General features: G+C 42.2%; 1 protein-coding gene across 1 annotated transcript; it reads left to right on the top strand.

The window, feature by feature from the left end:
* Window positions 1–499: 499 nt before the first annotated feature.
* kbtbd2 (kelch repeat and BTB (POZ) domain containing 2) lies at window positions 500–12,028 on the top strand. Its single transcript, XM_015013408.2, has 4 exons — window positions 500–764; window positions 2,858–3,354; window positions 7,023–7,188; window positions 7,861–12,028. The coding sequence occupies exons 2-4, from the start codon at window positions 3,182–3,184 to the stop codon at window positions 9,418–9,420; spliced, it is 1,899 nt and encodes a 632-aa protein (XP_014868894.1). The 5' UTR covers window positions 500–764; window positions 2,858–3,181; the 3' UTR covers window positions 9,421–12,028.
* The last annotated feature ends 466 nt before the right edge of the window (window positions 12,029–12,494 follow it).

Below are 12,494 nucleotides of genomic sequence, written 5' to 3' on the forward strand. Positions count from 1 at the left end.
AAAAACACTAAATTTAAATTAATTTAATGTAGATACTTGGTTTGCTTAACTTTGGCTATTCAAGATATTTTAATGTACCTTCTTCTGAAAACAAACCCTTTATGACTATTTTTTTCTTAAAAATTTCCACCACCTTAAAACATTGTTACTTTTTAATTGTCAATAAAAAAGTATATTTTATGTGTTTACTTGATCTACCTTAAATTTGATGAATTTTGAATAGATGTTAATGCTTTGTTTTTTTTTTGTTTTGGTTTTTTTACCAATTTTAACAGAGGCAAATAGATTTCCAATGTTTATATCTACTTAAATTATTTTTATGCATATAATTATGACGCAATGTGCATTTTTGTACCCTTAATATATTTTTTTTTATTCAAATTGTTTCTTGTAGAAGTCCAGCTTTAAAAAAAACTATTTCTTTGTCACGAAGAACTTTTTACTGTCTTTCACTACTGTGGTATCACAATATATCCAGCAGAGGGCGCCATGTCCCCATTCTACCGTTGTTACTTTATTGTCTGTCCAGCAGAGGGCGTTATTTCTCTATAAAACAGGCAGGTCACTGGGTTTGAGTGCAGTATCCTCAGTTGGCCTCTGCTCTGTAGAGGCGCCTTTGATACGCTAAGAGGTTTGTCCGCTGCTCGGCGCCGACTCATAACAGTCTTTATCGTCTCAGTTCGGCCTCAAGGGTCCAGTTTACTCTTCATACCGACGGAAAAACATCAGGACGATTCAGTGAGTGGATCTCGCCGACAATCAAAGTAAGGAATGTAGTATTTTTTTCCCTTGTCGGAGGTGTTTTACGGAAGAGGGGATGTGTAGCTCTGGCCGTTATTAGCTTAGCTGATGCTGTCTGGTTTCCCTTCATGTTTTTTGACACCAGAATCTTCTGTCACAACACCAAAGCTGGGATGGTGGTATCTGACTCCTTCCTCGCTAACAACCAGACAGTGTTCCACAGCGGGTGCCCCGTTAAACTGGGCCGGAACTGTGCAGAGTGGGGAAAGCTAAAGCTACCATGCTAATGCTAACATGCTGTGAATCAGGCTAGAGCCGCTGGTTCAGTTCTGATAGTTTTATTTTCCTCTCGGATAACCAGAAACTCCGCTATAGAGGCTGGGCCAATCTGATCACATCTTTTTGTTTTATCCAGGCCAGAATGAAGCCACTCAAATGGGTTGTTCCTGTGGCGATAACGTGCTAACGCAGCTAATTAGCTTTGCGCTAACAGAACATGTTAACGGTACAGCTTCGCAAAATGTCAGCCTCTAGATCAAAATAAACCGGCTAGTTAGCTGGGAGTGATGCTGACCTTGGCAGCTGCATCATTTCGAACAATTTTAATGAAGATTATAATATGAAACCTTCATTTTGCTTAGGAATGGTATTGGAGCATGATGTTTTATTTTTAATAAACTTGGATAGGATTGCTTAAAAACCTGTAATAATTAAACTAGCAAAACCTGATCTAAGTTGTGTAATATTAAAGCCAGATTCTTTAAAACACTCTTTGTAATCTGAGAACAATATTCTTTGTGTTGCCATATTAGAGATGTGGATGGAAACCAGAATAGTTAGAAATTTGGGCAGAACTGATTTGTATTAAATATGAAATGTTTATGCTGTTTTTGACATCATTTAATGTTTGACTTGTTTATGAACTGCAATTTTCAAACTGAAACCCAACAATAATTTTTAAAACTGCAAAAAAGAATATTAACCATTGAAAACACCTAGAGTTGCGCCAATCAGGCTTTTTCTGGATAATACCAATTTTACAGTTTCCTGGGATTTATGACCTTATTTTCTTTATTAGATAATAATAATAATTTTGTGATAACTCTAACACAAAAAATAATTATCCAAGACTTTTTCCTCATAATTTTAAGACATTTTTTCTGGTAATTGTTTTTATTTTGCTAACTATATTCTTGTAATTAAATAAATACTTTTGTTGCCTGGCTCTAATATTTCATTGTACACAGAAGGGATGATTGAGATGAGTCACGTTTTGAAACTATTCTGTCATTTGTAATTTCTGTCTAGAGAAGAAAGTGGGGGAGAAATATCTGATTAAATTTTTTTTCAAGCCAAGAAATCAAAGGAAAAAGATGATATTTATTTTGAAGCCATGTCACCAGGACAAAATGTTTTGTATTGGACAGCTCCATCTTCCCAACGTGTGTGTGTGTGTGTGTGTGTGTGTGTGTGTGTGTGTGTGTGTGTGTGTGTGTGTGTGTGTGTGTGTGTGTGTGTGTGTGTGTGTGTGTGTGTGTAAAAACAAAGCAGTTAACTTCCTCTTTAAGCACTTTGATTTGCCTTTGCTGAAAATGTGCCATATAAGTAAAATTACCTTACCTTTTATTTCAATGTAGTGAAGGACAAGTTGTATATATTTGGTTGCATGCCTCCTTTTTATTTAATTTTTTTTTATTGTGATATAAATAAATCAAGTATTAGGATTAGGTGAACATAAACAAAACAAAATGTGCAAAGGAGGAAAAGACTCCAGATGTCCAAGACGGAGGGGCTGGTTTTAAGTTAATAAGTCCTTAACATTGTATTTGTTCCATTGGCAGATTATTTTCACTTATCAGTCATTTTTCCCATGTCATGTTATAAATGAAACCAGTGGAACAAGCAGTTTTTCATAAATTTTAAGGAGTTATTGACTTGCAATGAGCTTCTATATCCTGCTGAAAAGCTACTTATAAGTTACTGTCTTATTTTAATGTAATGGGGTATTTGTACTAGAAAATAGACCAAGCATACTTGGTAGGATTTTGTATTTTTATAGTGCATTATAATAATAAAAATTTCTGATCAAAATTAAAAACAAAACACTGTTTTCCAGCGGCCCTTGATGCGACGGCGCTGCAGCGGAGTCGCCCTCTCTACCTCCGATTCTCCTCCATGCCTCGCCGCATGACATCCAATGACCGCTGACCCTCGGAGGGGAAACCCCGTCCTCACCCTGCATCCCCCACTTCCTGTGGACTCCTGAGACCGCCCCACCCCCCCACCACCGCCACCGTCTGACACCTCCACCTGTTCCGGCGGAGGTGTGGAGGGCCAGAGAATAAACTCCCCCTTTTCAAATTTCTCCTGGTTGGTTTGAGTCCGGTTCTGCCGGCCGCACGAGTTTTCAAAGCTGGGGCGCGATTCCTGGGATGCAACCATGTCGGGTCTGAGTGAGCGCAGGCCGGTCAACACGGACTACGCCGTCTCGCTGCTGGAGCAGCTCAAGTTCTTCTACGAGCAGAAGCTTCTGACGGATGTGGTGCTGCTGGTGGAGGACGCGGAGTTCCCGTGTCACAAGATGGTCCTGGCCACGTGTAGCTCCTATTTCAGGTGAGCAGGCTGCTTTGTTTAACCGTTACCAGGGTTTCCTCCAGAGTATTATCAGCCTGGCAGGCCACCAGGCTTTACTTGCCCCTGCCAGGCTAAGCGTTTTGAAACTGGGCCTCTGTCTCTGCCTTTTTTTTCTGTTTTCTTTATTCATTTTGAATATTTACACTGTTAAATATTCTTTGTAATTTAAAGTTTATTGATCTTTCAGGATGTGTTTTTGTGTCGTTATGCCATTACCATAATATTACTTGAAAATGGTGTTAAAAAAACATTTATCGCAATAACTTCTGGGACAATTTATCGTCCAGAAAAGTCTTTCTGTGACAGGCCTACAGAAACGGTAGTTTTATTTTGTCCACTTCTGTATTTTCATTGCTGTTTTTATTTATAAAATTTCCTGTCAACTTGACATTTTTTAACACTAAAACACAGTGGAGCAAATGATGAACATCCCCACTGCCCTACCACAGCGCTTAGCCAGATTTCTGGGGGAAATCAAAATATTTTTATGGAGATTATCCACTTTGAAAATCAATTTGAACAAGCTTATTTATGCATAAAACTATAAGCTCATTTTAGGGGCTACAACCATTTGAAGTTGGAGAAATGAAAAACAAAATTAAAAGTTGAATAAACCAAAATAACAAAAACAGTTTCTCAAAACAACAGAGGTAATTGAGCATTATCATACAGACTGGATACAACAGTACAGGAAGGTCACAATATGGCAACCATGCAGCTGTGCAAAACGCCTGGGTGGACCTGGCTCCGCCTCTGAGCTGCAGCTCCGCCTTCGAGCCGCAGCTCCTCCTCTGAGCTGCAGTTTCCAAGCTGACAAGTTTCCACCTCACAGAGCAGCCCTTCCCCACTCAGCTCCTTCAGACTAGCCAGCTGCAATTAGTAAACACCTGTCTGAGCTCATTATACGATCGAAATGCTGGTAAAAGTGTTAAAGGGTTAATAATGTAGCCATGTTGTGATGACTTCCTGAAGGCAGTTTTTTTTTTTTTTTTTTTTTTTAGAAAAAGCAAGAGTTTTTAAAGAGACAGAGGCCCAATTTCAAGGCACTAAAACAGCTGAACTGAAGGTCACACAGTTACTTTAAGCAATAAAATGGCGCTTTGTGCCTGGAAAACACAAAACCTGTCACTTTAATGGAAAGACAGCAATTTCTAAATTTTTTTTTTTTTCCAACTTTATAGGAATATCAACAAAGTTTTGCGTAAATTTGTAAACGTAGCTACTGTCAACTTGAGCTCAGGGGCCAAACAGAATGATATGGAGGTCCACCAATGAGCCCCCGGCCGCGCTGTGGCTGCAGAACTAGAGCTCCAGCTCTTGTTCTCCAACCAGTTCCTGGTAGATTCAGGGAAAAAAATGAAGTAATTGCTACCAGACGTTTTCCTCTTTCATGCGCTCAGCGTTGCATAATGAGATGCAGCAGTCTGTATGTTTCGGCTGGAAATCTGCTGCATCATTCCCCCTCCCCCACGCGTTGCCTGTCTGGTGCGAACAGAGTGTTTCCCCCTCGGGGTGCGGAGGTGTCGCTGCGTTTCCGCCGAACTCCTCCTGCTTCCTCTCCATCCTCCACGCCTGGCTTCAGGGGGAGCAGCCGGACCGCAGAGCGGAGGCGGAGGGAGGGAGAGTCTGGTCACGTAGCTCTTGTTAAGAGATGGAGGGGGTAAAAGGGGTAATTCTGCAGGCTTGCGTAATACAGCCTGGCAGGTTTAGCCCCTGCTGAGGCCAACACACCCAAAAAAAACCCTCGTCCGTATTGTTCAAAAAGCACATTTCTTCTTCTTCTTTTTGGTAACAAAAAGCAATGAAATCCCTGATAATTTGAGTTGAGTGTTGATGTTTTTCTGGATTTTATTTAATCTGTTGGTAAAGGTGAACCTTAAATGTTCAGTTTGGAGGCAGAAACTGGTGAAATGTTTTCCAGATGAGTCTGTTCTCTGGATGAAATGAACAATCATGCAGCAGCTGGTTGACATCATGCTTCCCACCAGAAGGCGGATGGTTTTATCCCAACAGCAGGTCTATCTGGTCTTCATCCTGAGGAGGAGGAGCAGGAGCCTTTTGATTGGCTGCTGGGGTTTCAACATGGCAACTTTGTGGTCAGGAAGTTTGGAAAATGATTTCTGATTCAGGATTTATAACCGGATCCACTTTCAGTATGAAGAATATCCATCCGGCTGTTCATCTGTCCATCTGTTCATCCAACCAACATTTTATTCGCCTGTCTGTCCGTCCATCTGTTGAAGTTCAACCATCCATCCATCTATTTGTCATCCAATCTGTTCGTCCTTCCATCTGAATGTCCAACTGTCCCTCCGTCTGTCCATTCTTTTGTCCTTTAATCTCTCGCATTGTCGGCTGTCTCTATGGCAACCAGTCCATCCCTTATTCTGGGTTTTAATCTGGCTCCTGATGGAGGATTCCTTCAGTAAAAGCAACTTGTGAAATCAACAAAAAATAAAAATGAAGAAGCTAACTTGTTAATTTATAGGTTATAGACATGCTAAAGATTACATCACAGCTGGGGTAAAAATAGCTGATCAGGAATAGATTTTCCTCTGACCTGATCACAGATGTGTTGGTTGGTGCATCAGGAATCCCCTAAAATCAGAAAATGCTTCTGTTTTCTATGAGAAATGTTGAAGGAGATGGTGAATCCTGGCATTCCTTTACAATTATTTCGGTGGTTTTCAAAACATCAGGACTGCATCTTCCACTTCAGAGTCGTTTCAAAAACATCCCAGTAGTTGGGAAAGGTGCTGTTTTTATTTAAACTGTCGAGGCTCAGTAGCTTCCTGGTTGTTAGGGTTACGTAACTCGCAGTGTGGACGCTGGTGTAGAATAACACGGGCAGCACGGCGGTGTTTGGACTCCAGCAGCGGCCACTTCCAGGTACCCAGGCTCCGGCTGGGAGCGTTGGCGAGCTTCCAGCTGTCAGTAAGAGGCTCTGTGTTTTTAAAAGAACAACGCTGGGTTGTGAAACAGCCAACATGTTTGGAGACCCGAACAGAAACATCTGTTCTGACTTGGTCCAGTCTCCCAGTTTCTTGCACTTTATTATGATTTTAATTTGACATGTATGAGAAAAATGACAGAGAAGGCAGTAAAGATTAGAAAAATCTTGATGCAGTTATTTAGGAATGTGGCTGATTCTAGTCCCTCTATTAAAATTCCTAGAGGTGAGTTATCTGCCTTGAAGTTTTGTTAAATTGAGCTGTACTGTTTAGCGCACTGGGTTCCAGACAGACAATTATTTGTGTTGCGCAACACTCGATTCCACCAATGAGTCTTGATGAATGCTAAGTGCTATTAGCACAACTTAGGGTGACTAAACGTATTGTTTCATTGAAAGGGGTCCATCCTCAGCCACCTGTCTACCCATGTCTTATGTTTTTTGTTCTTTTGGACTGGCTGGATTTTAGTGATTTTTGTGCAGTGTAGTAAAACAAATCACACTTTTTTGTGATTTGTGAAACTTATCGCAAATGGGAATGTTTTTCAAGAGCAGCATTTGTGTGCCTTGGACTCAGTCATACAGCTATCTAAAAAAGAAGGAAATGGTTCTTATTGTCTTATCACAATATTTTGTGATGCTATTATTATAAGTCCATGTTGCCCACCACTGCTCACTGCTGGTGTCTCCACTGCAGAGCGATGTTCATGAGCGGCCTCAGCGAGAGCAAGCAGACCCACGTCCACCTGAGGAACGTGGACCCCGCCACGCTGAAGATCATCATCGCCTACGCCTACACGGGCCACCTGGCCATCAGCGACAGCACAGTGGAGCCGCTCTACGAGACCGCCTGCTTCCTACAGGTACGTCTCAGTCCCTCGATAAAGTATCTTAGCATTTTGTTGAGGTACAAACACAAACTTGAACCCTCCATAATTTGGCTGTCATGTAACAAAATGATCAACAAGGGACTGATTACTCAACCTTGAGGAACCCCAGAGGGAATTTTTCATGAACGTTGCCAATCAAGAGAATGGTGTAGTCAAAATCCAGTTTAGTTCTGGATATTAATGTTCATCTTTAAGTGTTATGGTGTCAAGATGTTTAGCTATAATAAGTCTTATGATTTATTTTTAACTGGGGTGAAAAACTTATCAGTGTTTCATGTGTCTAATAGTTTTTGGTATTAAATGTCTTGCACTGCAAAAAAAATCTTACCAGTATTAATGAAAAAATACTTGTTTCAGTGGCAAATTATTTCACTTTAACAAGATATTTTGTTTTAAATGAAATAATCTGCCAGTGGTACTAGTACTTCCTCATCAATATTAAGGAATTACTGACTTAAAACAAGCTCCTGTTTCTTGATGAAAGATTATCTGTAAGGTAGTTTTATCTTATTTCAAGTGTACTCAGGTATTTACACAAGAAACTAAACCAACAATGCTCGGTAAGATTTTGTGTTTTTGCAGAGTGTGTGTGATGTTACCTTATGGAAGTGCTGGACAGATTTGTGATGCGTTTGTCTCGTTCAGGTGGAAGATGTCTTGCTGCAGTGCAGAGACTACCTGGTGAAGAAGATCAACGCTGAGAACTGCGTCCGCATGCTGAGCATCGGCGACCTCTTCAGCTGCAGCGAGCTAAAGCAGAGCGCCAAGCGCATGGTGGAGCACAAGTTCCCCAGAGTTTACCGACAGGAGGCCTTCCTGCAGCTCTCCCATGAGCTGCTCATCGACATCCTGAGCAGCGACAACCTCAACGTGGAGAAGGAGGAGACGGTGCGCGAGGCGGCCATGTTGTGGTTAGAGTTCAACATGGAGGCACGCTCGCAGCACCTGTCCTCCGTGCTGAGCCAGATCCGCATCGACGCGCTGTCGGAGGTGACCCAGCGCGCCTGGTTCCAGGGTCTGCCGCCCAACGATAAGTCGGTGGTGGTGCAGGGCCTCTACAAGTCCATGCCCAAGTTCTTCAAGCCTCGCCTGGGCATGACTAAGGAGGAGATGCTGATCTTCATGGAGGCCATGTCGGAGACCCAAGGCGAGACCTACGTCACGTCGACGTCGGCACCTACAACGATAGTGTGTTACAGCCCGCAGGCGGAGAAGGTGTACAAGCTGTGTAACCCGCCAGGAGACCTGCAGAAGGTCGGGACCCTTGTTACCCCGGACAACGACGTCTACATCGCCGGCGGTCAGATCCCCCTCAAAAACTCAATCGCCAACCACGGCAGGAGCGGGAAGCTGCAGGCCGTGTTCCGCTCGGTCGACAGCTTCTTCTGGTTCGATGCGCAGCAGAACGCCTGGGTGCCAAAGACCCCCATGCTGTGCGCCCGCATCAAGCCGTCACTGGTCTACTGCGACGGCTACATCTATGCAATCGGCGGCGACAACGTGGGCGGGGAGCTGAACAAGCGCACGGTGGAGCGCTACGACTGCGAGAAGGACGAGTGGACTATGATGAGCCCGCTGCCCTTCGCCTGGAACTGGAGCACCTCGGTTGTGGCGCACGACTGCATCTACGTGATGACGCACGACCTGATGTACTGCTACTTCCCCCGCGCTGATGCCTGGGTGGAGATGGCCATGCGCAAAACCAGCCGCTGCTTCGCCTCTGCCGCCGCCTTCGGCGACCTCATCTTTTACATCGGCGGCCTCCACGTGGTCAGCAACTCCGGCATCCGCATGCCGACCAGCACCATCGACGGCTCCTCGGTCACCGTGGAGATCTACGACGTCAACAAGAACGAGTGGCGCCTGGCCGCCAACATCCCAGCCAAGCGCTACTCGGACCCGTGCGTGCGCGCCGTGGTGCTGCTCAACTCGCTCTGCATCTTCATGAGGGAGACCCACATGAACGAGCGTGCCAAGTACGCCATCTACCAGTACGACACAGAGCTGGACCGCTGGTTCCTGCGGCAGCCCGTGTCCGAACGTGTCCTCTGGGATCTGGGGAAGGACTTCCGCTGCGCCGTAGGGAAACTTTACCCTTCCTGCTTGGAGGAGTCTCCGTGGAAACCGCCGACGTACCTCTTCTCCCCTGACGGCGGTGAGGAGTTCGAGGTGGACGGAGAGCTGGTGACCCTCCCCCACGTATAGCTTCTACCTCCCCCCCCTCCATGACACGGTGAAGGAACATTGAGGAAGGGGGGGGCTGTAGCGTTGGCGTGAAAAGTGCGGAGGGTCCGCCGGACTCGATTCCCCTCGAACATAAACCCATTCTCCTTTTGGTTCTGTTTTACTTTCAGTGGTGACATCTGTTAGATATTATGTCGGTCATACTGTTTCTACAATGTGATAATCTCAAACTAATTTTGTGATGATGATGATGCACTTAACTGGTAAACCTTCTGGTTAACGGAAACTGTACCAAAATCTCTCCTCTCTGCTAAAGAAATACTCCGCAGAAAATCAAAGATCACTGCAACTGGATGTTGAATTTGAAGATATTTCAGCACCTTCTTGTTGGAACACTTGGGTTTTGATAAATATTTATGCAGCTTTAATAAAATAAAGTTCGGAAAACGATAAAAGTGGAACAGCTGGGCTCAAAGGGAATGAACTGGGTGGTTTTTCAGCTCTGGGCTGGATCGTGTCCTCATGTTGCCTTCTCACTTGTTTAATTTTCCCCCCTAAGAACTGGAACACATAAAGGAGGAAAATGTGCTGCAGGGTTTTCTGTAAACATAGTTTATGATCCATCTTTAAAGGAATGCATTAACAGATATTCCCCATTTATGTATCAAACCTCCGGCTTTCATTTCGTGCTCGTAAAGAAACAATTTCACACGTCTACCTTTTTATTTCAGTTATTCCCTTTTTTTGTAATTCATTTTTAAACATTAAATAAAGATGGAAACTTTATTCATCTCCAGAATGAAGCCAAATGTACTGAATCGCAAAAAACTGCTTGCATGCAATATTGGATAGACTTTCACTGCCTTCCATGTCTACTGATGATTATTTTGTATTATAAAAGTAGCTGGGCTAATTAAAGTTGATGCCTTCAATAGTTTTCACCAACCAGGTTGCAGTTTCAGTTTTTCTAACCTCCGGCGGCGCTAAACACGTAAAATCTAAAATTTCCCAATAAACTACAGTTTGAAATGTGAAGAAAAGTCACCAGAATACTCAAATCTGATGTAAAATTTAATTTGGTTTGTGTTTTGGAAACTACATTTCATTTGTTTCATTTTGGTGACGTCAGTTTGAACACCTTTGGCTAATATTAGCTTTAGCTACGGTTATTGTCCGTTGTTGGGTCATTTGACAATCGGCCAAAGCAAAAATAGAGCAAACTACGACTTTAAAAAATTACTTTAAACCGTCAGCTTTCTATATAGAGGCGAACTGAACTGAAGTCGAAAATAAACGACTCTATTTGGCTCCTGAAAAACGTCGGTGAAGGAACAACTAAACGTATGAAGCTGTTCGTCATCCGTCGCCATTTCGTCCATTTAAACTTCCGTTTTCAACCATTTCATGCCCACGATCTTAAAACATTGCATATTAGTTTATATGAGTTTTTTTTTTAATTCATAAACATGCTCAAATCTCGAAATTTCAATTATTCGTAGATTAATTTTTCACGTATTTTGGTTTTTGTGTCATGAATAAACCCTGATTAAACCATATTGACTAAGCAACCAGCATATATGTAAATATGCCTGAATTAGCTAAAAAGCTAATTGCCATTGGTAGTAGTTACTGGAGTCATAAAACCACATTTCCCTACAGTAGACCAATATTAAAATCGTATACTCCATTAAAGTCGTAAATGGGATCATGCATTTCCTTAAACTCACGGATAGTCATAAATCATCCTCCTTTTTTATTTTTTGGCCGGAAACAGCACAGAATAACAAAAATTAGTAAAGAAAATGTATCTAGAAAACTCACTTTTTGGGAAGCGTCCCACAATGTTTGAACTTTGATTTTTAGCGGAGTATTCCTTTAAAAAAATGGGATCATGCATTTCTTTAATAGGCCTCGCAGACGGAGCGGGTCTTTTCCGGAGGACCGAGCGGAAAAACCGAGCGGCAGGTGGAAGAAGTTAAAGACCGGGTGGCTGCAGGTCCAGCCACTCGTAGCCCCGCCTCCGCCGCTTGAGGCTCCGCCCCCTCCACCCAACTGACCCCGCCCCTCATTACGTCACGTCTGCTGCACACAGGTCTTCCACACAACCAGCAGTTCACACCTCAGTCTGTCTCTGTTTCTTTCTCTGCAACAAACAAAACTCCACTCGCAGTAAAAAACAAACAGGTTCTGGGCTCATGCATTTTTTTATTTCTAAGCTGCTGAATTATATAAATATATAAAAACTATATTTTTCATATGTTTAAAACGGCTGTTTAGTGTGGAAGCGATGGGTGGGCGTAACCAGGTCTATTTTGTATTAGTGTCTTTCTTTTTTATTATTTAATACCTGACATTACTGTAGTGTGATTGTCTGTAGATCTTCATCTTCTTATCAGATTACATTTTTTCTGGATGAGTACTGAGAAATCTTGCTGCTGATTGGCTGAGAGAGGAGAGAGCTCGATAACATGGTGGGTGGGGGGTCTTCCTTCTAAAACATCTTTAAACATGAGCACAGGTGCTTCATGACAAACCTTACTAGCATGTTTGGCTGCATCATTTTTCCTTTGGCACTGTATTTTGGATGAACGTTAATTTATTAAAAAATATACCAAAAACGTTCTGCAAATGGCCTCTGGTGTTTGGTTTGTTCTTACTTCAATTTTCAACACTTTTAACCATTTCATACCTCATACCTTACATATAAGGAATTTTCATAAATTATAGTGATAAAAATGAACAAATTTCAAATTTTAATTTATTTGTAGATTAAAAAATGAATCTACAAATGGATTCGTTTTCAAAAATTATTTTAAAAATTTGTTTTGAAACTATTTTCCATCTATTTTAACGTAGCTGCCAGGAGGATTGGCTGTAATTTGCTGATAGCTGACGTAAACCGCTTGTGTGTGAAAACAAAATAAAACGAGTTCAGTTCAAAAGGAAGAAAATAATTTATAAACACAAAAACAAAGGATAGATCTAGATGTTTTAATTAGTTTTATAAACTCACCTTACGGTTCCAGTTAATTATAGTTTTTCCCCATTAATTACAGTCTTAATAATGTTTTTTTGATTTTAGTTTTCATTATTTT

The sequence above is a fragment of the Poecilia mexicana genome, unplaced genomic scaffold, assembly GCF_051168715.1.
Source record: "Poecilia mexicana isolate PSO_F unplaced genomic scaffold, ASM5116871v1 scaffold_20, whole genome shotgun sequence".
Classification (NCBI taxonomy): Eukaryota; Metazoa; Chordata; class Actinopteri; order Cyprinodontiformes; family Poeciliidae; genus Poecilia; species Poecilia mexicana.

Bases quoted from the DNA above. Each gene is read 5' to 3' on its own strand.
- kbtbd2 (XM_015013408.2), top strand. From the start codon at position 3,182: ATGTCGGGTCTGAGTGAGCGCAGGCCGGTCAACACGGACTACGCCGTC. The intron at 3,355-7,022 runs GTGAGCAGGCTG...TCTCCACTGCAG, and splicing joins ACGTGTAGCTCCTATTTCAG to AGCGATGTTCATGAGCGGCC. The intron at 7,189-7,860 runs GTACGTCTCAGT...TGTCTCGTTCAG, and splicing joins AGACCGCCTGCTTCCTACAG to GTGGAAGATGTCTTGCTGCA.